Source organism: Sorex araneus, chromosome X (genome assembly GCF_027595985.1).
Source record: "Sorex araneus isolate mSorAra2 chromosome X, mSorAra2.pri, whole genome shotgun sequence".
Lineage (NCBI taxonomy): Eukaryota > Metazoa > Chordata > Mammalia > Eulipotyphla > Soricidae > Sorex > Sorex araneus.
This window is the reverse complement of record NC_073313.1, coordinates 332,083,290-332,108,375: the sequence shown is the minus strand read 5'-3', so window position 1 is coordinate 332,108,375 and position 25,086 is coordinate 332,083,290. Positions and strand designations below refer to the sequence as shown.

Below are 25,086 nucleotides of genomic sequence, written 5' to 3'. Positions count from 1 at the left end.
ATTTTAATGGAAAGCTACTCCATAAAGTAATATACTTTATTTAATATCCCTTCTGATAATCAAGGTTGTTAATAATTTTTACCTTATAAATAATCTTGAAGCCAAACATTTATTTATTTTTTATTATTATTTTGGGTGTTGGGGTTTGGTTTTTGGACCTTGGAATCTACACATTGAACAGCCTATTGAATTATTTGTTTACTTAAATACTTTGTACTATGTTAAGTAACTGAGATTTTTTTTGACATGTATCTCTATTTAAACCATTTTTCTAGTGCTCAGTTATACTGATTGATTTGTGAGAATTTATGGAAATAATTAAAAGCCTCCAGAAACACAATAAAGAAATTCAAGACCCTACCCCGAGAGAAGAGAATTACTGAAAATTTACAGTATATTCTCATACATAGCTTTTTCCTCCATCCCTCTCGGAGAGCCCAGCAAGCTGCCGGGAGTATCCCACCCTCATGGCAGAGCCTGGCAAGCTCCCCGTGGCGTATTCAATATGCCAAACACAGTAACAAGTCTCACAATGGAGATGTTACTGGTGCCTGCTCGAGCAGATCGATGAACAACGGGATAACAGTGCTGTAGCACAGTGCTACATTGCTTTTTATCACATTACCCAGACGTATTTTATTAGATATAGATTAAACTTTTAATTATGTTGTGTCATTAAACATATTTGAGACATAAATAGAGCAGTGATTTCCCAGAGCATCATTTGGGATTTCCCAGAGCATCACCTGCCTCACCCCCACAGAACGGTGATTTTAGCCTTGTCTTCCTTGGTCTACCTTTAAAGAAGCTGAGCAGAGGCGAGTGGTTCCCAGGGTTGGGCACAGACGCGTGTTTCAGAGGCATGTGTCGGCGGGGCGGGCACTCGGGCTGCAGTGGGGCAGTGCTGTCACTGTGGTGGGGCTCCTGCTCCTCCCCACGGGGGCATAGGAATTGCAAGGACACAGAAATGACGCATGAGGAAACCTGTCAAACTCGTAATAAAGTCTGGTTAACAGTACTCAGTCAGTGTCAGTGATTTTTGTGCAGAGCTGTGAAAGATCTCACTTTGGGGGAGGTGCACAGATGCTTCCTATGATCCTGTAATTATTTCAATATGTATTTTAGAAATCAAGCCACTTTGTAGATGGCTGAAGGATATTTTAATGAGCAAGAGATATTAAAGTGCAATTTAAAGAACAGTTAGCTCATCTTGGGTTCTGATCTGCTGGTGGGCCTCTGACTAGTCTCTTAACTTCTAGGTTTTTAAATTTTTTTTTTCTTTTCCCTTTCTTAAAAATAAGAAAAGTAAGGGGCTGGAGCAATAGCACAGCGGGGAGGGCGTTTGCCTTGCACGCGGTCAACCCGGGTTCAATTCCCAGCATCCCATATGGTCCCCTGAGCACCGCCAGGAGTGCAGAGCCAGGAGTAACCCCTGTGTGTCGCCGGGTGTGACCCAAAAAGCAAAAAAAAAAAAAAAAAAAAAAAAAAAGTAGACTGGGGGCCAAAGCGATAGCACAGTGGAAGGGCACTTGCCTTGCATTCAACCCACTGGGTTCTATCCCTGGCATTCCATCTGCCCCCCTCCAAGAAATATCAGAAGTGGTTCCTGAGTGCAGAGCCAGGAGTTATCTCTGAGCATTGCCAGGTGTGACTCAAAAAGTCAAAAGGGAAAAAAGAAAGAAAAGTAGACTAGTAGACTAGAAAAATTCTAAGATTCCTTCATGATCTAATAGTAGGTATACATTTCTGTAAGTTATATGTTTTCCAACTATACAGTGAATGCCAATGGTATGTTAAACAAGATCTAAAGGGCTTGTCTAATTTTGCAGTTAGCAAAAAATCTATTTTTTTTTCCTATCTGTCTCTCTAGACATTTGTTGATAAAATAGAACTTAATCACATAAGGACCTCAAGAGGGCAATATTCCATAGAGATATATAGGTACATAAAGGGATCTGTGTGTGTGTATTTGTGTATGCTTGATTACAAAATAATGTTTATGTTCCAAGATATGTTTATGTGCTATGCGTAGTAGTTGCTATCAGCATTCTGGAATGAATGACTGTAGGCCACGGTACCCAAGGAAGAACTCACACTCTCTATGTCTGGACATCCTAGTTTTGCCATCCGCTGCCTCACTGAGTACGTTGTGAGCACCAAGCTCAGTTTCTCACAGGTACTTTGCTGGTCCACTGGGTCAAATCCACTCCTTCCTCTTTTTCTACCTCTGTGTTAAAGCTTAAATTTGAGCTGTTGCATTAATGATAAATTCATCTAGATTTACTTGACGTTTTCTGTTTTTCTCTTTCCTTTTCTCTTTCACCTTTCCTCCCCTTCCTACCTTCTTCAGCTGAAAAAAGGAAGGGTGGGCAGACTGTGGATTCTAACCTCCCACTTTTAAGCGTATCTGACCCTTTCATTCCTCTTCAAGTACCTGATGCACCAGGTAGGTAAATAGACTTATTTTGAGGTTAAGTAGTTTGATACTTACATACTGGCACCTTTTGAGAGCTCTGTATTAAAGACTTTGTTAATAGAATCTGAACCCAAAGCCCTAATAATAAGTGCTATTGGATACTTGTGTTATGTGTCAGTTATGAGGGGGGGAATTTTCTTTGAAGCCATGTTCCCTTAGCAAAGATAATAAAATCAGTTTAGGTTATAGTGAATCCTATTCCATATTGTATCAGTTATATATAAATATATATACACATATATATATATGCCTGTCTATGTTAATGATGATGTGAAAGGCCTGTGTATTGGAAAGAGCACTAGTGCAATGTGATTGTAACAATATGCTGGGAGGAGGGCTGTAAGCATGTGATAGAGGAACAAGATGTGAATAGTGGCTATAGTATGATTGGATTGTGAGCAACTTCCTATCCAGATCTTATTTTCCAATATTAAGCTTTTATTTTGTAGGTAAAAATACATAAGTTGATAGGGAATGTCAGTCAGGAGATCTGGGTTCCCTTTCTGGCTTCCCACGTCCTGACAACCTCTGGGCTTGCCTCCTCATCAGTGGAGTAAGTTGGGCTTCATGCATCCCAGAATCCCTTGAGTCTCCCTCACTCTGAGTTTTAGGTAACAGGCCAACAATTTTTTTTTCAAGTGTTCTGATTGGAGCAGTTTTTAGGCCACTAACTTGAGGGCCAACACAGTAGCACAGGGAGTAGGGCACTAGCTGACCTGGGTTTCATTCCTGGCACCACATATGGTCCTCTGAGCACCACCAGGAGTGATCCCTGAGTACAGAACCAGGAATCAGTCCTGAGCACCGCTGGGCATAGCCCAGAAACCAAACACTAACTCTGTGCTTACCATTTGGAGTTCATGAACACAGATTTTTCTTCCTGCTCCCTTTCCCATCATTTTGTGGGTGTGAAATAACAAGATGTGAGAAATGGAAAACACTTTTCTCCTCTCCATTAAAAAAAGAAAACTAAACATCTGGCAGTCATATTGTTTTTAATAGTCTTTTTTTTCCTATATCTCTTGCCTGTTCCTAGTTTTAAGACAGTTTTTCTTTTTTCCCCAAGATGTTAAGGGTCATTGACTGCCCAGAGGTCGTTGTGATACTCACTCTGTCTACACACAGTTATTTCTCTAGAGAATCTGTTGACTCCTCTAAGGGGAAACAAAAACTTAGCTGGATCAAGTAGTACCATGTTATTTTATAGCTTGTTAAAACTGGAAACAGGTAAACCAAAAGTTAAATAAGAGGGCCAGAGTGCTAGTATAAGTGTAAGGTGCTTGCCTTGCCCCCATTTTAATCCCCGGCATCCCATATGATGCCCCCAGGGGTGATCCCTGAATAAGAGCCAGGAGTAAGCCTTGAACACAGCTGGTTTTGGTGGGGGGGAAGAGGCCAAACTCCCCTCAATAACTCCCATTCCCCCCCCAAAAAAAAATTGAGGATCTGTTCATTATAAGGTAAAGAAAGCAAAGAAGGGATGCTTCTGCTTCCTTTCAGGCGGCCTGGCAGTGGAGCCAGCTCCAAGCGAAGACAGGAAAACATCACTGGAAGCATGGCCCTGGCTTTTTCCGCCCCTCTTGTGGCAGTTGTAGGATCAGATGAGGAATTCTCGATTTGAAACCCCTTGTCAGATTCTTGTCTGGCTCTTAGCCAAATAGCCAGTCTATGGGCCGTAGTCACGGAGTGGTGACCTCCTGACGTAGGCCAGACGATGAGAAAAGTGACCGTTCTTTGCATTTGAAACAGAAACCAGTGGTCCAGGGATGAGGATCCCAAGCTCCAGATCCTTCCAGACAGAGAAAGGATGTCTGCTCACTGGTAGAAGGGTCGGGCATAGGCTTCATGGACCTTGGGGACAGAGAGCCAGTTGGCTGTCGTCCTGCCTTCCTCGTGCCATCTTTCCTGTCTCCCAGTCCTCCATATTTCTCTCCTGCTGCTGTGACTGGCAGACACTTTCATTCCAGTGAAATGATCCATCTGGAGCATTGATGGGAAACTCCAGGTATATCATCCCATCTTTCTGGCCTTTCAGATCTGACGCAACCTGTCAGAAACCAAATACATTGCTCTCGAGGACTCTCCGAGCATGTCACATATGATGCACACTTTTTGTCATGACCTAAAAGGCTCATCTGGCCCCGGGCAGTCTCTCTAACATGAAGTCATAGTGTTTTCCCCCGAATCTGTTCTCTAACAGACTAAAGTTTATTTCCACCTCAGGGCCTTGGCTCTTGTTAGCACTCTGCCCAGAGAGCTTTTTCTTCCAGGAAATTATGTTCTTTGTCATTTGAAGTTGGAGCCTCAGCGTAAATAAACCTTCTCAGAGAGGCCCCGATGGTAAAATGGACACTATCGATTACACTCCTGAGCTTTCATATGTGTGTAGTGCAGGGGGTCTAATCCAGAACCTCAGATACACCTCAGGCCTGTTTGACCTTTTTCTCCATAGCCCTTATCCTAACAGTTCTTGTCTTTCCCCCTGGGAATGTCAGTGTTCAGAGGGAGTGACTGACACTCACCACAGTATTCTCCAGTCTTCAATATTTGCAGATTGGGTGGGAATGGATGATATAAAAACTGAGGCTATGGCCTTTGGAAGGCCCAATACCTTCATTTCTTTCCCTTGCTTCTCAGCTACTATCCCTGTAACCTTCCGCCTATGCCAGCCACCAGCGAGGCCCTCCTGCTCTCTTCATTTGCCTAAAAGAACCACTCACAGTGGCCAAAAACTCTCCCCAAAGCCTGGGATGAACGTAGTGACCAGGTCCAGCAGATTCTTCAGCTCCTTCCTAATTTTTCAGGGTGCCCTCCAGACTTCAGGCCACTGTGGCCTATTTTCACAGTCACCTTGATACTTACCCTAACATTCAGCCTGTAGCACACTCGGTTCCGCAGCTCCTTTCTTATCCAACACCCACACAGCCTTCCTTGGTGGGCTGATGCTTGTGTGAGGAAAGGGCCAAAAGTTCCATGGTCCCTCGGCAAACAGACTCTCTCTTCCCTGGAACCACAGAGCCAGCAGCTGTAGCACTTCCACTTCAGTTCCAAACTGGTGTGTGTGTTTGTCATACGTGCTCACCTTCCACACCTAGCTTCTCTTGATGCCGACAGTCACGGAACTCTGTCTCCTGTCATTTAATAACTGCCCACTGATATGCTTTTCAAATGTTCCCATGTATCTTTCTTTCAAGCTCCAGATAGTCTGACTGGTGGGCATGTCCGCTTCTAAGCACTTGAAGCTTAGGCAGTGAGGCCGTGACACTGTTGTGTTCACACTGTCCCGAATTATTCCTTTCCATGGGAAGGAACCCACGACAGTGTATGTTTTACTAGATTAAGAAGGCTTTTAATGAGAGAGCTAAAGTTAAGGCTTTGGGAAATATATAAATAATTTTGAACTCAGGCAATTTGGGTTCTAGCCTCTGAATAGTTAGGTGGCTTTTGAATCGCATTCTTTTCAAACGTGACAGTGTTAGAGCCTACCCAATGGAGTGGCTTCCCAAGATTAAGATGAAATCGTGGCTGGACAGTTCCCATGTAACTCTAAATGAGGATAAAGACAGGAAATGTGGAATTGGAGCGATAGTACAGCGGGTAGGGTGTTTGCCTTGCACACGGCCAACCTGGGTTCAATTCCCAGCATCCCGTATTGTCCCCCAAGCACTGCCAGGAGTGACTGCTGAGTGCAAAGCCAGGAGTAACCCCTGTGCATTGCTGGGTATGACCAAAAAAAGAAAAATAAAATAGGAAATGCTTTGGTTGCCTTGGCTCTGGTCTTTATTCCCAGTAGGATGGTCCTGCTTGTGACAGTCCTAGATGGTGATTTTGGTTTCTTTCATAAAGATTGAAGCTTTGCATAGCTGAGAGCCATCAAAGTAGATGCCCTTGCTCTGCAATGGATGGAATCTACAATTATTTATCTGCTGGATAATTGTAGATATGTTGGTTTTCTTTTTCTAAGGAACTTTTAAAAATTTTTCCATAGCATCATGAATTTTCTTAGAGAAGCTGGCGTACAAAAAAATAATCATAGCCATGAATATTTTTATGCTGACAAGGCTGCCGGATGACATGTAGCTTTGGTGAGTTTGATGGATGCCCAACTGCTATGTGTTTATTTGATTTTCCTTTTGATCACCTTAGAGAACAGATAAATAAATATATGTGGTGCCAGAGTTTTAATGTATAATAGGATGCAGAATTCCAACAGCCTGATTTTCTCAGATGTTGAATGACTAACCCTTTTTTGTTTTGTTTTGGTGAGAGACACACTGCAGTGCTCAGGGGCCATGCCTGGCAGTGTTTGGAGAACCAGAGCTAGTGGCAGGGATCAAAATTGTTATGGCCATCGCCCAAATACCTTAACCTTTGTACTAACTTTTCACCCATGGATGATTAACTTTTATCCTCTAACTTTCCACTTCATCTTTACCAAGATAGATAGGACCTTTGACCAATCAGTACGAAAACCTCTAGTTTCTCCAAAGTGCTGTACAAACTTGATACAATCCAGGTTTCTTTCTCCTAGTACATTTTCTTCTTGTTAGACTCTTATTCACACTTCACTTCACTCAAAAAGTTCTGTTTATTCTGGTGTCATACCAAGATTTTTAAGTAAAATCTGGAATACTACCCATTTTCAGAATTTTAACCATTGAAGGTTTCACCCCATAGTCCTCTACTTAAAAGAGAAGATAATGCCATATAAACATTTAACTTATTATATATATATACACTGTAATTCTGATCAGTGATCCCACTTAATCCCGACAACTCTCTGAAGTAGTTCTTATCCTTTATTCACAGGTAAGAAAAGCTGATGCTTAGAAAAGTTCGGCGACTTAGCTAACTTAGATTCAGGCTCTCTGATTTTTTTTCATGTTGCTGCTTTATTTGGGGGGATTATATGGAACCTAGCTGAAGCTCCAAAAATGTATGTCATATTAAAAAATTAAATAAGTAATCTCCAAATCCAGGTACTTTTTCCCACTCTGCTTTTCACATGTATTCCAATATGCTGGGTTCATGGGTCTGGAATTCCAATACATCGGAAACAGAAAGCTCATGTGAAATGTTTCCTAGGAGGATGGAATCATTACAAAATTTAAGACTTGGGGCCGGAGCGATAGCACAGTGGGTAGGGCGTTTGCCTTGCACGCAGCCGACCTGGGTTCAATCCCTGGAATCCCATATGGTCCCCCAAGCACCGCCAGGAGTAATTCCTGAGTGCAAAGCCAGGAGTAACCCCTGAGCATCGCTGGGTGTGACCCAAAAAGCAAAAAAAAAAAAAAAAAAAACACACACACACACACAAAATTTAAGACTTGTTTTGGGATTTCATCCCTTTGAAACTTTTTTTAATGGAGAAATTGAGCCTGAGTCTTCATGTAGTTTTGGCAGGAACTATCCCAGAAAGTTTACCATTACATCCAGAGAAGCCATTTCCCATGAGTCATAAAATTTTTAAATGTTTGTTCAGACCAAAGGTTACCTAGTGCTGGCGGGGAGGGGGCTTGAGGCACTGAAATCCATTATTTGTTTTCATCAATCACCTGATTTACAGATCACCAAGAATTTTGTGTTCCTCTTTCTCAATAACGTTAGATTTTGCTTATATGAGTTCCTGATAGCATTCAAGAATAGAAATTCATTTAAAATGTTATATACAATCATCTCACGCCACAGAGACCAGCCCACATCTAAAAGAACAAAAGCAACCGGTGTTGGCAAGGATATGGGGAGAAAGGGACTCTCCTTCACTGCTGGTGGGAATGCTGACTGGTTCAGCCTCTTTGGAAAACAGTATGGACACTTTTCAAAAAATTAGAAATTGAGCTCCCATTTGACCCAGCAATACCACTTCTGGAAATATATCCCAGAGATGCAAAAAAGTATAGTAGAAATGACATCTGCACTCGTATGTTCATTGCAGCACTATTTACAATAGCCAGAATCTGGAAAAAAACCAAGTACCCGAGAACAGATGACTGGTTAAAGAAACTTTGGTACATCTACACGATGGAATACTATGCAACTGTTAGAAAAGATGAAGTCATGAAATTTGCACATAGGTGAATCAACATGGAAAATATTGTGTTAAGTGAAATGAGTCAGAAAGTGAGGGACAGACATAGAAAGATTGCACTCATTTGTGGAATATAAAGAAATAGAATGGGAGACTAACACCCAAAGAGAGTAGAGATAAGTACCAGGAGGATTACTCCACAGCTTAGAAGCCAGCCTCACATGTTGGGGGAAAAGGAAGCTCAGATAGAGAAAGAGCCACCAAGTAAAGAGTGCTAGGAGCTCAGGATGGGAGATGCAGGTTGAAAGTAGACTACAGACCGAACATGATGGCCACTTAATTCTCTATTACAAACCACAACACCCAAAAGAAGAGAGAGCAAAAAGGAATGCCCTGCCACAGAGGCGGGGTGGGGTAGAGGAGACGGGGTAGGGGTGGTGGGAGGGATGCTGACACCATTGATAGTGGAAAATGGGCACTGGTGGAGGGATGGGTACTCGATCATTGTATGACTGAAACGCAAGCACGAAAGTTTGTAAGTCTGTAACTGTACCTCATGGTGATTCACTAATAAAAAAATTTTTTTAAAAGTGTTAAATACAGGGGCTGGAGAGATAGTGCAGTGGGTAAGGCACTTGCTTGCCCTGTGTATAGCTGACTGGGTTTGATTCCCAGCACCCCATGTGGCCTTCCAGACCTCATGAGGAGTGACCCAAATGCAGAGCCAAAAGTAAGCCCTGAGTACCACCAGGTGTAGCCCAAAAGCAAACAGAAAGTTGTATACAGATATCTAAACTTTGAATTTTTTCCCGAACATTTTAAATTTAGTTTTAATGGCATGTTACTTCTGTGATAGAAAAAGGAAGTCATTCTTGCCAGGTCCTTAACTGGGTAAGTTAATAGAATTCATATGGCCTCAGACTTCTGTGACTAAGAGGAGATATGAACTCTTCATTCCCCCTTTTTTGAAAGATGCTCTGATTTCTCATTTTGTTTCGGGTGTATGTTCTACCTTACTAGGTTAAAGTTAAACAGAGCTGATGAATTCAGGGAAAAGGAATTGTTTGAAAGCAATCTTATTTGGGCATGTTATCACATATTAAGCCATCAGGTGTGACAAGTCAGGTGACTTCTGATATCTTTTTATTTCTTAACCAAAGACATCAAAAGTAATCCACCTGTGAACTTAAATGAAGCTTGTGAGATTTGACCATAAAATAATCTAGTCATGCTGTAGGGTACCAGTTGGCAGATAAAAAGTGATGGTTGAGGTTAATTTAAGTGGAGTTTAATTGATTCTTTTGGTGAGTCATAAACCAATTCTAAATGCAAATTAAAAAAACAGATTCAGGAAGGGATGAGTACACAGAGCTGTATACAAATATTTATTAGTCTTTATTTTTTTGATAGCTAAAAATTGGTACTGGTGTTAATCAGCTGGTGAATGAATCAAGCAATTATGGTATATCCATAAAATAGACCACTCAGCAATAAATCAAAACTACAGATTCATCATTTAGCACTGTGCTACATAAAGGATAGTAGACAGAAAAGGCCATATACTGTATGATTCTGTTTATAGAAAATTCTAGAAAAGGCAAAGCTACAAAGAGAAAATAAATCTATTATTGCCAAGGTCTTGGGGGGGGGGGGGAGGAAGGTAGTAAGAGGATAACATTGAAAGAAAGGAGCACAAGATATATTATGATGTGATAGAAATATTCATTATAATTTTATATATGTATGCATGTATTCATTTGTCAAAACTCATCAAATTAGACACTTAAAATTGGTGGTTTTTATTTCTTGTAAATTATACCTGAAATTTAAAAAAGCAAATGAATAAACCTAGGGTGGCATCTTGACTGCCTTACAAAGTGACTACTTCTGTGGGGGAAATAATCATTCTAAAACATATAGACGGAGGAGCGATAGCACAGTGGGTACAGTGTTTGCTTTGCATGAGGCCGACCTGGGTTCCATTCCCAGCATCCCATATGGTCACACTGAGCACCGCCAGGCTAATTCCTGAGTTCAGAGCCAGGAGTAACACCCCTGTGCATTGCCGGATGTGATCCAAAAAGCAGAAAGTAAATAATTAATTTAAAAGGGACTGGAGCGATAGCACAGCAGGTGGGACATTTGCCTTGCAGGCAGCCGACCTGGGTTTGATTCCCAGCATCCCATATTGTCTCTTGAGCACTGCCAGGAATGATTCCTGAGTGCAAACCCAGGAGTAACCCCTGTGTATCGCCGGGTGTGACACCCCCCCCCCCAAAAAAAAAAGAAGTATGGACGGGGCTGGAATGATAGCATATGGATAAGGCGTTTGTCTTGCATGCGGCCGACCCAAGTTCAATTCCCAGCAGCCCATATGGTCCCCTGAGCACTGCCAGGAGTGATTCCTGAGTGCAAACCCAGGAGTAACCCCTGTGCATTGCCGGGTGTGACCCAAAAAGGAAAAAAAAAAAGTTTAGACATTGAAAGCCTATTTTAAACTAGAAGCATTCATTTTTATGATGAATCTATCCAAATTTTTTAACCTCTAAAATGTGTTTACATAGAAAAGAATAAATCACCATTTATTTGACATCTTATTGCATTTTTGCTTTCTCTTTACCTCTCTGCCCAACATAGAAAAACTAATTGAGGGACTCAAATCTCCTGATACTTCTCTTCTGCTCCCTGACCTCTTGCCTATGAAAGATCCTTTTGGTAGCACTTCTGATGCTGTGATCGGTAAAGTCATCATAATCTGTTTCTTGAGTCATGCATGATATATATATATATGTTCTTTTTCAAGAATGGATCCCTGGGGAATAGCCCTTTTGAGGAGTGGAAATGCCACAATGCCTTATGCTCATAAAGGCTGCTGAAGTGCCTTATTTCCATCCAGGAACCCAACACAGTCTAATATTACTTATTATAACCCCAAGTAGACTTCTGGAAGGTGGTGTTTTCCCCCTGCCTTCTACAGGTCCAGCACCGGCATGTTATTTTTGCCTTTCTTGATATCCCGAGATTCCCAGAGGGAATTTTAGGGGACTGCATTATGGGATGGGATTTTAGATGGAGTAGTGGCCTTTGTAAGGCATCGAGGATGTCTGCCCCCAAGTTTATATCTTAAGAAAAGCAAAATTGCCAGGAGCTAATAAGCAGCCTTTGAATCTGTGTCTTTGGTCCTGGGAGCTCTGCCGGAAGGCTCACATTCCGTGTTCACTTGTGAGAACAGAACCAACGACACGAGCCACCATGGTTTACATGGTACACGCATGTCAGTGGGTGAGCTGCAGACATAGCGTATCCTCCCAACTCTCCTTCTTTGAGACTGGCGTTTAGAAACCAGTAGTCAGGAAGCCTTTCCAGAATTGTCTGAGGAACCTTCAGACTCCCCCTGCCTTACCCTTTGCTCTCCTTTCTTCACGCTGTGTTACAAAAGAGAAAGCCGATGTTGCCGTTGAGAGTCTCATACCAGGACTGGAGCCCCCGGTGCCCCAGCGCCTGCCATCTCAGACGGAATCTGTGGCCTCGAACCGAACAGGTCAGTTGGGGGTTGTGGCAAGCCGCATGGACTGGTCAGTGTGTGGTGAACCCCACCCCCACCCCAGGCTAGTCTTTCCACTGTACAGAGGATCCTGGGCGTGTTTTGTAGCCAGAGCAAGTTCTCTGCAGAATGGGGGCGTTGTATGGGTACAGCCTGGCTTCTAGACATGTCGTGATCTGTTTCCTCCCCAAAGAACAGAGTACTCTGGAGTGTTCTTTGCAGGGTGATCCCTAGGCTCGCCTTCAGTTTCCTATTTCCTTATTTTAAATCTTTTTTTTTTTTTTCCCCTGGTGGCAGTTTCCGCCACCTTCTTAATGAAGGAACTCAGCTGAGCCTGTTCCGGAGCTGCCCTACCCCGCCTCTCTCTTTCTTTGACATTGTCGGTCACCCAAGCTCACATTCTTTATTGGTGACCTTCTCTTTCCTGCACAATGCCTGCGTCAGGAGACATGGTTTTCTGTTCAGTGGTAGACAAGGTTGAAATCTTCCCCAGATCCAGCATTGCTTTCACCATTATTACCAGGATCACTTGGTAAATTTCCTTAATTGCCCAGGTTTGATAACCTTTATTTTTATTAAGCCCAGAATTGGTAGAAAGCATTCAAATTCTCAATTTGCAACAGAAGCAATGAGAGGTCTAGGAAGTATAAAAATAAACTCATCCCGGCCAGAGTGATATATTGGACAGGAGGTAGGCACTTATCTCGCACAGAGCTCACCCCATTTGATCTCTGGCACCACATATGATTCCTCAAGTACCACCTAAAGTGGTATCTGAGCACAGAGCCAGGAGTATGCCCTGAGCACTGCCAGGTGTCAACCCCCAAATATAAATAAACAAATAAATAAATAAGCTCATCCAGGTTTTTAAAAAGAACTTAGAAGATAATACAGTTTCTTTTCCTTATGCATATTGACTAGAAAACAGATCATGTGTTAAAATGCTAGAGGTCTGAGTTTTGTCTTTCCTCTGTGTTAGAAGCAAACTTAAGTATGTAAAGGAACAATTCAGATTTAAAGACTATTATTAAGAGGCAAGATCGGGTAGGGCATTTGTCTTGCACGCAGCCGACCCAGGTTCAGTTCCCAGCATTCCATATGGTCCCCTGAGCACCGCCAGGAGTAATTCCTGAGTGCAAAGCCAGGAGTAACCCCTGTGCATCGCCAGGTGGGACTCAAAAAGCCAAAAAAAAAGGGGGGGCAAGATCATTCTGTATTGAAGGGGCTTTACTTCAGTTTTGGAAAATGCCATTTAATCATGTAATATTTTATAAATAATAAGCCAGGGACAGGGTTGTCATCCTGGGTAACTTGTTTCCCATGAATGTGAATGTTCAGGAGAAGTTTTAAGTGAAAGTCCCTAAGTGCTACTCCTTTTCCCCTTGCTCACAAGGGAAGCCAGTGCTGAAGTGCTGTTGGTATCCAGATCACATGCCAGCAATGTTGAGCGCAAAATTCAACCATATTTGTATTTTAATTAGTATAAGATTAATATAGAAAGATATGTATCTAAAGATGGTAATCCAGAGAGATTAACGCATTTCTTTTGGTTTTCTTTCTCTTGCCATGGCTTGTTTGTATAACATGAATATGCAATAACTCAAAGACTAAGATCTAATCTTGTGATATTGTTGTATGTGCCATTTAATGCCTTCACTCACCTGGGATGCTGTTAATCTGGACTCAGATTCTCTCACCGGGGAAGATTCCCTGATTGATTGCTCTCTGCTTTCTAATCCTACTACTGACCTTCTGGAAGAGTTTGCCCCCATAGCAATCTCTGCTCCAGCCCATCAAGGTAAACGCTTTCCTCTTCTGGGGCCCACATGTATCATTACAAGAGAATTGAACTCCAGAGAATTTCCTTTGTGGGTGAAAAGTTCTTCAACCACCTTCTGATGTGGAAAATTTGAGTTTTTACTTTTAGCCACAAGGTTATAATCCCTTTACAAAACTTTTTGTTTCCTTTTGCACCACACCAAGTAATGCTCAGGATTCACCTCCCTTTGGTGCTTGGGGGACCATGTGGTGTCGGGATTAGACCTTGAGTTTTCTTATGTGAAGCCCGCACTCCACCTCTTTGAGCAATCTCTCCAGCCCCCAGAAAGAATCTTTAGTAAGGGCCAGGGAGCCAGCTCAGCAGACTGGAACACATGTGTGGCATGCCAAAGCGCTGGATTTGAATCTTGGCTTGTCCTGGTCCCCTCAGCTCTATCGGGGCTGTAGCATTAGTAGCCCTAGATGCCCTGAGCACTGCTTTGGAGTGCACGCACACACACACACACACACACACACACACACACACACACACACAATCTTTAGTGGAGTTTAGAGCACAGATTGGTGGAAGCTGGAGTACAGCTATTCTGTGGTATTAAAGGCAGGGCTCCATGTGCTGGCAGTCAGCTCAATTCGATGGTTTAGTGGACGACCATTATAAGTATACTTGTTGGCCTTAGAACTGATAACCATTTCATCAAACCTGATTTAAAGTTTTCAGGTTGTGATCGCTAGATTGGACTTGTGAGTGCTATGAATTTGAGCCTTGAAGGCATGACTAGTTACTGAATTTCTCTCCCAGACGTACTAGTTTCATTCTGTAGTCTCAGATTAGCAGCTCGGTGGGGAACTCTGCCGGGCAGAGGGAACTTGACTTAGTCCCGATGGTTCGTGACAGGTCGGCACGGCAACCGGCTCCTGTGCACAGACCTCCCAGTGCTGCGCATGGCTTGTCAGAGTGGTTTTTCTGGAAGGAGCCGGTGTGCAGAGTAGGAACACCCGAGTCTCATCGAAGGGAACTTCAAGAAGGATGCCTCCAGGAGATGACTGAAAGGAATCATTTTGTGGTTTGCAGTGGCAGTAGCTGAGTTGTTTTGCCTCCGGTGGCATTAAAATGATTATGCTTTTGTCAGAGCGTGTGAAGGGAAAGTACCTGTTTAGCCAATTATGTCTGGCAGGAATGTGTCAGCGGCAGTGTGTAATTACAGAGAATCATTACTTGCAAAATAGGTGCTTGACTAGAATTTGCTGGTCATAGGACTTTAATTATGACAGAGAAGAATCTTATCAGACTTCAGCATAAACTGTCAATGCCCGTGATCTGAGGCTCCAGTGATTTCTGAGACGTTGGGGTTTGTTGAAAGTCCTTGTAAAGTCACAGGGCAGTGATGCCTTTTTGAAATGTTTTTCTGCTTCATATAGTTGGGTTGCTTCTTTAAAAGCAACTGATTATCTCCCCATCATCCCTAATTTTTAATTTCATGATTTTTGTCAGGGCTTCTTGGCTCAGAGTAGAAGATAAGCGAATAAGGTTGCCCTTAGTGGATTGCCCCCACTGAGGGGCCTCCTCCCGATCACTACTGCTAGTGGTGGATTTGTTAAGTCTTAACCTGCCAGCTCTAAAAGCGTTTTTTTTTTTCTTCTGTCTTGCTAAATTTTTCAGTTTGCTACTTTTCATTCAAGTCACACAAATACTCAATTTCACCTTAAAAAAACACCATGGTTGTACAGTTGGGAACTTTGGTGCCTCTTGCTTGTTCTCTCGTTTGCTAATCTCTCCCTCTGTTGTTTCTGCTTATGTACTTGCATTCTGTATTAAGCTGCAGAAGATAGTAATCTCATCTCAGGTTTTGATGTCCCTGAGGGCTCGGACAAGGTGGCAGAAGATGAGTTTGATCCTATTCCTGTATTGATAACCAAAAACCCACAAGGTAAGAAAGAGAGTATGGGGAAAAGAGGAGCTTGACATCAGTTCTCATAAAAATAGTAATGTACCTAATCTACAAGGGGGCGGTGGGGAGCATCAGCATTTAGTGAGAAAAATTATGGGTGTTGGCAGCCACCCTGAGCACAGGCAGATAGATAGACTGCTACAGCTAGAAATACCGATTTAGGTATCAGAAAGCTTCCTTCCCTATGGTGTTTATTAGAGAGAACAGTGTTTGACTAAAGCTGTTTGGTTTTTTTGGTGTTTTTTTTTTTTTTTTACTAAGTATCAAGCTAAATAGTGATCTTCAGTTAGTGAAAACCTGTAGACATAGTTGGGTTTTTTTTTTAAAGCATTGAGTCTTTTTTTTTTTAATCATGATTATAACAATCTGTATGAAATATTTTTTCCTAAGAGATAATAGTGGTGCTTTGATAACATTTTTTGGTCATTTGTGGAGCATCCTTTTTCCTCTTTGATGGTTTCAAACCATTTGAACTTGTCTGAGCAGCCGTAGGACCATCAGTGTATATTTTTAAAACATGTTTTTAATCACAGTGAACTGAATATTAATGTCTTTCCCCAAAGCGAAAATGACTGATTTTTTTACTCTCTCTGGGAGATGACTCAGTGTTACCAGGAAGCTAGTTTACAGTCAGCATTTCAGAGACAAAACGTAGTCATTTGAAAATAGCATCCTCTTTGCAGGCAGCCTGCCTCAGTCAGAGCACTCAGTGCTTGAACTTTGGGTGGGTGGTGGTGGAAAGCTAATTGGTATATTCAAGAGCCAACATGGAAGAGTTTACATATGTAAATTGTTGCTTCTCTCGGGGGTTGTTTGTTTTATCTCCTTTGCTTGCTCTGCACATCTAAACCGTAACCCTCTGTGTTTTGTACTGAACTCCTATCTCTCCACTTCCAGGTGGGCACTCTAGAAACAGCAGTGGGAGCTCTGAGTCCAGTCTTCCCAACCTAGCCAGGTCTTTACTGCTGGTGGATCAGCTCATAGACCTGTAGCCGTGACCCAGTAGCAGATGCAGTTCTGTAACCTTCATACCGTAATACACATTTTCATTACGGAATTATCAGAAAAAAAAAGATTTTTTTTTTTTTAAAAAAAGCTGCAAAATAAGGGAACCTCTAGCCCTTATCTCCTACCCCTTGCCTTCTCCTGTAGAAATGATAAGGAAAGAAAATCACTTTGGCCCTCCAGTTATTCCTTGGCCAGTCCCTCCCATTAGTTTGCTGTGATTTCTCATGACCCTTCTTCAATAGCATTATCTAGATGCCATGAGCTTCACCTCTGCTGGAATCAACTCCACCAAAAGCTTAACTGTAACTAAAACTAGTGAATTGACACCTTTGTCTCATTCTTGCTAGGAATGGCCTCCCAAATCAGTCCTTCCAACCCCAGTCTCCTTTGTCCAGATGCTGATGAATGTATTTCTCAGTTTTTGCGTATTATCCTGTTGCATTATCATCAGGACATGGCTTCTTCGGTTGGTCTTAACTCTAGGCAGTAGCCTGGAGCTGGGTGTATGGTTTAATAGAGGGTAAAGACACTGATGGTCTGTGTTTGAAAGGAGAAATGGAGCCCAGCTGTAGCCAACCAACTTTGACCTTGTTTGATCATAGACTTAGCCAAGGGATATTACGCCCCATGCAACCTGCCCAGCATTCGTCCAGCATTTTGGCTTCCATTGAACCGTGATTTCCCAGATCTGGAGACATGACTGCAAGTACTTGAGATCCCTGGATAAAATATGTACATTATAGAAACCCCAAGTATTGCCATTCCTTTTCATGTTAACTGCCCCAAGCTGGGCACTCAGAATTAGACCAAAACAAGACAATGGTGGTAATATGATACCTTTTATTAGAAGACTTTTCGCTGAGGGGGGTGGGGGGGCGGATGGGGGAGGGGAAGGAATTGTAGCAGAAACAGATGTATTTTTCTTGTGATTTTTATTTTGAATCGAATATTGTAAATTGTGTATAAATGAAGACACTGAATAGTTCTGTTTCCACTTGGCGTTTCAAGTCTGATATCAGGTGTCTGTACAGGGTTTTGATCTCTTTCCCTTGTATAACTACACAGCTATCCTACAGTGTAACATATGGAATCATTTTGAGTAGACTTGTGTGTTGCTATACGCTTTCAGCAGGTCCTTTGTCTTTGTAGAATAAGCATGTTGTTTATTTTCAGATAGTCCGAAATAAGTGTGCTCACAAGCTAGGCCCAGTTTCACTGTGGCTACTTACCTTTCTCTCTGATGTTTGAACTGAAGGCTGCAGCCAATGAAATATGTCCACTTGGTTTTCCTTGGCTTCCTAGATTAAAAAAATAAAACAAAGTATAGTTCCTTATTAAACTTAGTCTACTGTTCATAAAATAAATAAATGACCCTGCACTGACATGACAATATGCCTCACGATCACCCTCTGTATATGTACTTACTCACTGAAGTGTATTTTTTCCTTACATGGGAAACAATTTTATAAAAATCACCCTTTTGAAGAGGTGGACACAGAGAACCCCTTTGTTGTTCTCACTTTGAGTGCCATTTTCCATGAGCAGAAGGGAAAGTCTTAGTTGATCAGATTTGTACCAAAAAAAAAAAAAAGAATTCCAAGTCCATTTGCTTATATCTCTATCTAGCACCTTTGTTTCTTCTTCCTCACTATTTGCACTTTACGGGGAAAAAAGGAAATTTTAACGGCAACAGCCGCTAGCAAAACACTGCACTTTAGAGGCCACATTTTGACCCTTGCGATGGGAGAGCGACTTTAGAAAGACATCAGAAGTAAAGTCTAAAATCAGTCTTCCTTCTGATTTTCAGTATTTTCCAGACTAACTAGAACTAGATGAGCTAAGGAAGGCCTTTTGTTAGGGAAAGGGATCATGCCCAAAATTAAGAGAGACATAACCATCTTGTTGAGGATGAACAAAAGAGATCCCTGAAGAGTTCTCCATGCAGTTGAGTAGCAGTGAAATGGACTTGGTTGACCCCAATATGGACAGGAAAATTGCTGAACATCAGAATTGTATTCTCTATCCTGCACATAAAAAGAATGTATAAACTAATGAAGGAAATATTTATTTTTTAAATAAGAATATTTTATGCCTATGTTTTCCAGTTCAATTTTTTTCATACATGTTAGAAATATAATGAAATATTTAGTTTCTCTAATTAAAGTTGTGAAGAGTACAGTTTAGAAATTAGTTGTCTCTACATTGTTTCTTTTATGTATTACTGTCCATAATTACATTGTGATATATTATCAGGTCATCTGGCCCAAGAGAGCTTAATGGAGATAGCTAATGAAAATGAACTAGCAGCCAGATACTAGATTAGAAGCTGGAGGGAGATAATGACATGAGATTACCTGAGGTTTATTTTTTAGCAGTAGTTCCTCAAAGGGAAGGTACTTTTCTGCTAAAGGATGTAATTGAGTGACTTGAAGAGAGAGACCTTTATTCATAGCATCTTCCCTGAAGGTTTATTTGAGACTAGTGTAGTGTGCTGATAAGCGATAGCCCTTTGAAACTAGTCACTTTGAAACTAGATCCCCCAAGAGGGATCCTCAAGCCTATCTCTTCCATTTGCTTCACTTTGTGAAGGTGACCCAAGAGAGGCTACGGGGGTCTTATCTTGACCATTGTACCCTCAGCAGGTGTCTTACTCATCAGAGCAAATGCTCCTTATTTATACATGGAAGAAGTTGGACTAGATGGTCTTTAAGATAATAGAATTTTATAGTTTAAAAATTATATATATATACATATATATATATTATGCCTTGGAAGGACTATGAAGGATTTACATAATCCTGATGTTCTTCAATTACCTTCTTTCGTTTTTAATATTATTGTAGCAGTATTTAGAGAATTTTTAGAGAGTTACAGCTGGCTTTTACTAACCCAGGTTTCTCTTTCTTGACTATCTAAATAGAAGCTTAAATCATTACAAAGTTATGGATAGAGATTTTCCTTTGTTAATCTCTCTCTCTCTCCCTCACCCCCTCCCCACACACATGTGATTGCAACTACCCATTCCAGCAAAACAAAAGCAGATTTCAGATATTTCTTCAGATATAGAAGATTTCTTTCAAAATGTATAATCAGTGACTTGCCATTAAAAAAATTGTCAAATATTTTAAGCATATGTTTCTAATTCACTTTTATTTCAACTACGTAGCTATTACAGAAAACAACACAAATTGGGCATTCACCACCCCTTCCACCCCCATCTTATCCCCATTTGTAGCATTCGATTGACAGGATCACCAAGTTTAAATCCCAATGTTTTTGAGAACACAGACCTCAGAGAAGATTAGGCGTAAATAGACTCTTCTAAATATGATTGATGATTTCGTTAGCAGTCATATCAGAATTTTGACATCCGGTTGAGTGTTATTTCCTTCAGAGTCATCTGGTTTTACTTGGAAAGCTAATACTTATTCTAATGATGCTGCCATCATTTACATTCTTTTTGAAACTCCTCTTCCTAGAAATAACATAAGGAAGATGATAAAAGAAAATCAGTTTTAATGTTATTTGATAAGTATCACTTGCAGCATCTGGAAGTATATTCTTTTTCTTGATCTCCTTTTCCTACTTCTTTTGAGCAATGTCTAGTTGTTTTGAAAAAAAAAATCACTCTCCTAAGATGAGAGTAATTACTTAAATATAGTATTAAAATTTTATAGTATTAAAAAAATCTACAAAAAAATTCCAAGAAATCTACAAAAAATTCCTTGTAATGAAAAGTGGCAATAATTGACTATAATAATAATTTAAATAAGAGAAATTCTGTGACTTTGTCTGTCTTTAACCATTTTAGAAAACTGAAAAATCTCTGAGAGAGGTTGCCACATGTCTGATGTCATTTAATATTGGACGGGGCTCTTCCTCAGTTAGTATCACAGAACCAAAACTGCTAATATTTACAGGGGAGCCGACTCAAGAAAAGAACCCGTTTTTCTCAGGATGAAATATCAGTTTTGTATTTTTATATATTTTTTCCTACCCTTCCAACAGAAAATTGATGTTTTTTGCCTCAAACCGTAAGAAGTCAGGAGCACCTCTCCCTTTAACAGTGTGCAGGGAGGAGACTTTCAGGGTCCATCTTAGCCCACTGACGTTGGGGGAGTTGAGTTCAGCAGACAAAAATAAACATACCCTATAGGTACCTTGGGCCAGAGTTAAGTTCCCATGATATTTATCTGCGTCTCACAGAAGCCTTTACTTTCTCATTCTGTATGTGATTATCATGATCCTTTAGCCACTAACTTACAGTTTAGGGATAAAAAATGACAGGATTGTCCAAAGTACTGACTTAAGCAAATTAAAGACTGCTAGATACGACTAGAAAATGCTCACAGGATATTTAAAATAGAATCTTCATGGAAAGAGTCTAGTTACAGAAAAAGTCACTTTTTATTTCTCTCTAGAGACAGTAACACGAGCTCTTTCCTTTTCTATACTACTCATGTTCTTGAATCTGGGTGTGCTTGGGTTTCTTCCTCTGGAATGAATCCCAGGGGCCTGCAGTTCAGATCAACTGTAATAAGATACTGTTTCGTTTCTCCTGGGTTTCCCTTTGAGAAGGTGAGGGCAGGAGGTTCTGTGGGAACAGCTGACCTGTGCAAGTTACCAAACTGTGGCAGTTGCTAGCATGAAACACATTTTCTTGACTGTAGTTTCCTGGATTAGCCCTTTCTTCTCAGTAACCCAGTTTGCGCTATTGCACAGCCCTTGTCACATGGCTATATATTTATCCCAGGTCTTTATCCTTCCTTCCCAAGAAGAGGAAGCAAAGAGAGGTCTAAAGGCTGTCTTATACAGGAAAAAAGAAATGTGAAAATTGAACCTTGCTTCACAAGTATTGTATGAAAAAACAAATCTGTAAACAAATTTCTTATGTGAACATACAGAGGAATAAAGACTTGTCTGTTCAAACAGGAGCATGACTGATGTTCAGAGATGTAACTAACTTAAAAGTAGCTGCTGTTTTCCTAAACTGAAACCCACTTTTGCCAAAAGGATTTAAGTACATTGTGGAGTGACAGTACACATTTGTCACAAAGATTGTGCAGACACATATAAGCAACACACGTAGGGCATTTCGATGAGTCACAGCTACTCTGGCTTCACCTTACAGTCAGAACAAAGCTCTGTGAGCCTACATTCTCTGTGACCAGACACAGGTTATAAACGGGACCCCCAATTTGCAGCTCCCACCCTCTAATCTTTACTATGCCGGGGCCAATTTGACTAAACATTTTATGTTGACAACAGCAGGGTTGTTGGTTTTGTTTTTGTTTTTTGGTGGTTTTGTTTTTATTTTCTGGTTTGTTTTTTCGGGGAGGGCACACCCAGTGGTGCTCAGGACTTACTCCTGGCTGTGTATTCAGGGATCACTCCTGGTGGGACTTGGGGGACCATCTGGGGTGCTGGGGAGAGAACCAAGGCTGGCCATATGCACGGCAAGCACCCCCCCACTCCCTCCCCCCCTCCCCCCACTGTTCTCTCACTCTGGGCCCTGGGCAACAGCAGTTTTACACTCAGGGAGAGCTTTCTCTCAATTGCTTGCCTCATTGGCTTGAGAGGTACAGCAACATTAGCCTCTACTAACTCCCACTAATTCCATTATTTCCCCAATCATGGGTTGTAATGGAACTGCATGACATAAGGTAGAACCAAATACTTGCTTATCTAAGTCAAAAGGTCATAAAAATGTGATACACATTTCTTGATGCCGCAGTTTGGCTCCAAGAGTATATGAATTCCAATTGGTGCTGAATTTCTGGAGTTTTTATTAAAGGATATGTGCTTTCTGTTTCCTAACTCTCTTGAGAAGATTTCTCAATACTCCAAGTCTGCATTTGCAGTTTTTGATAAGCTTTATGTCTCCAGTCCTCCCTATCGCTGTTATTTTAAGCTTTTGTCATGGGGAAAATGTAAAATTCCGAGTGTATGATATATTGTACTGATATCTAGCCTGAAATTTAAGTCTTTGATTTTTTTTTTTAAAAGCACACTGATGAACCTCACTCTTCCATCAGATAAAATTTCCAGGGTAAACCTATTTTAAATCATTCAGCACTTTTGGTTGCCTTCATAGTTAAGGGAATTAGTGGGAATAGTTGCCAAGTTCTCATATACTTTTTACAACTCCTTTTCTTCCCTAAAGCACATGATGAGCTCTTCACTGCGTAATCTGGAGTCTCAAAATAGATGGAAATGGAGTTGTCCCTAGTAGACATGTCCAAAAATAAATATATTTATCCCTAACCTGCAATAGTCCCACATCAGCTAGAAAAGGAAGTGTGATTTTTAACTTCTTCCCTAACTTGTTTGTTATATCAAAACAAAAGGAAAAATGACCCCATGTGAGGGAATTAGAATATGGTATATTATGCTTCATTTAAGGAAAAGCCCCGTGGGGCCTGGTTCTAGGTTTTAGCCTCCCCCACATGCCTCACCCCCAATGCTAGCAGTACCTCGATTGAGTTCTGTGGTCCAAGGGCATCTTCTTTGCGTGATACTGGTTACCAGAGGCATGACTGAAATAGGGTGAAATCTTTTATTGCTAGTATGCAGAAAATATGTTTTGGGACAAGTACAAGCCTATCTGTGTATATAAAGACTATTCATCCTTTAAAAAAAAAAACCCAGGTTTTCTTACTTGAACGCAGTCATATTCTCCCCACCCCCTCAAAAAAAGAAAAAAATAAGACCTCTAACTGCCAACAAGATTTAATGTCTATCTTCTGTTTACAGTTATTTAGAATCTCTCCTTCTCTTGACTACTTTGTTTCTTGTGCTGCCACCACCAAAATTTCCTGAGGGAAAGTGGATGTCTGCGCTTCCCCATATCCACCGACATTTCTTTGGTCTCCAGAGTGCCAGTCTCGGAGAGTTGCACAGGGTGGTTGTTCTCGGCCTCGGTCACACTGCACTTCCTCTAAAAAGAATGGAAAGGTTGAGAGACTTGACCTTCTCAGGAGAATCCTTTAAATGTACTTTCCAATCCTGCAAAGCAGATTCCTGCTGAAAGAGATCTGAAATAGGTCTGGCCTTGTTTTGAAGGACAGGAGACAAGTTTTCCCTTCAAACTTGATGTTATAGTATTTTTGTGACTATGTTTGTGCATTTTAAAAGTTGTTGGAATTTTAAGTATAATTTTCCCATTCCTCCCCATGAAGGTCATAGAATATGCTCTGAGTTGGCAGGTTTCCAGTTGACTTGACCAAGAACCCACTTTTTCACAACAGTAATTTTGATAGGTTAAGCATGTTCCTCCATCCTGTCCAGCTCTGACTGCGGGCACCCCTACTTGCTACTTTGCACTTCTTAAAACATAATCTAACTCTGCTGGCATCCACGGTGCCCCTAGTTCTATAGGCCACTGCTTTTTGGCAGTCTCTGCGCATAAATTGGTTTGACTGAATTCAACTTAAACCCCCTCCCCAACACTTAGAACTCTCCTGTCAAACTTGTGCTCATTTTTATTATTCATCTATATGATGCCAGAGTTGGTCATTGGTTTGACTTAAATTTACCATTTTTTTTTCCACCATGAGATAATTTGCTCTCCCATGGAATCAGCTTGAATAACTTCAACTTTCGAGATAGTTTTGGAAGACAAGAAATTGTGCCTTAGCTTTGGCAACTGAAAACTTTGTTCAACTGCTGCTGTGTAGAAAGGAGCCCTGAAGGTCTTACCTACCATTTTGCTTGACAAATCTTATTTTGGAAAATTTCTTTCCCCTACCCCTACCCGTTTCACTTTAATTTCCTCCCAGAATCACTGTGACAGATCTAACACTTGCCCGAAAGATTAGAATTATGTCTATCCACATATATATTGCAAGGGAGAAAGTATTCTATTTATTTCCTCTCAGCCAACTAATGATTTCTTACCATAATGTAGGTGCACATATTAAAGTTGTACTGCAAGGAAAAGATGTATCATCTCCAAAACCATATTCTTCAGATACTATTCAGAAGGTCTTTGGCATTAATGCCGAATTAACGTCAAGACTCTAATTTGGAATTCACCGAATGCATCCAGACTGTTAGAGAAGGGAATAAAAATGAGGGGAAAGCCACCTTTTTGTTGTTGTTGTTCTGAAAACAATACCTAAGGTCAGAACTGTTTAAAAGAGAAGCACTGCTAAAAAGTTATAGGATTCAGAGAAACATAGTATTTTTGTACAGTATCTTCTAAAATGTTCAGCTCTCTACATCTCTTTACAATGTAAATGTCTCTAAGTGACTGGTTTCCCAATAAACTGATTTTGATGCCGCCTCTGCTGTGTGCTGT

General features: G+C 41.1%; 1 protein-coding gene across 1 annotated transcript in view; it reads left to right on the top strand.

Annotated features, from left to right (window-relative positions):
* The window catches only part of AAK1 (AP2 associated kinase 1), a 164,713-nt gene extending 139,642 nt beyond the window's left edge, over positions 1-25,071 (top strand). Inside the window, exons 17-22 of the mRNA XM_055120573.1 lie at positions 2,351-2,446; positions 11,142-11,243; positions 11,944-12,045; positions 13,736-13,846; positions 15,648-15,758; positions 16,677-25,071. Coding sequence (XP_054976548.1) covers positions 2,351-2,446; positions 11,142-11,243; positions 11,944-12,045; positions 13,736-13,846; positions 15,648-15,758; positions 16,677-16,771 — 617 coding nt within the window. The 3' untranslated portion in view covers positions 16,772-25,071. The remainder of the gene's footprint in view (positions 1-2,350; positions 2,447-11,141; positions 11,244-11,943; positions 12,046-13,735; positions 13,847-15,647; positions 15,759-16,676) is intronic.
* Positions 25,072-25,086: the final 15 nt, after the last annotated feature.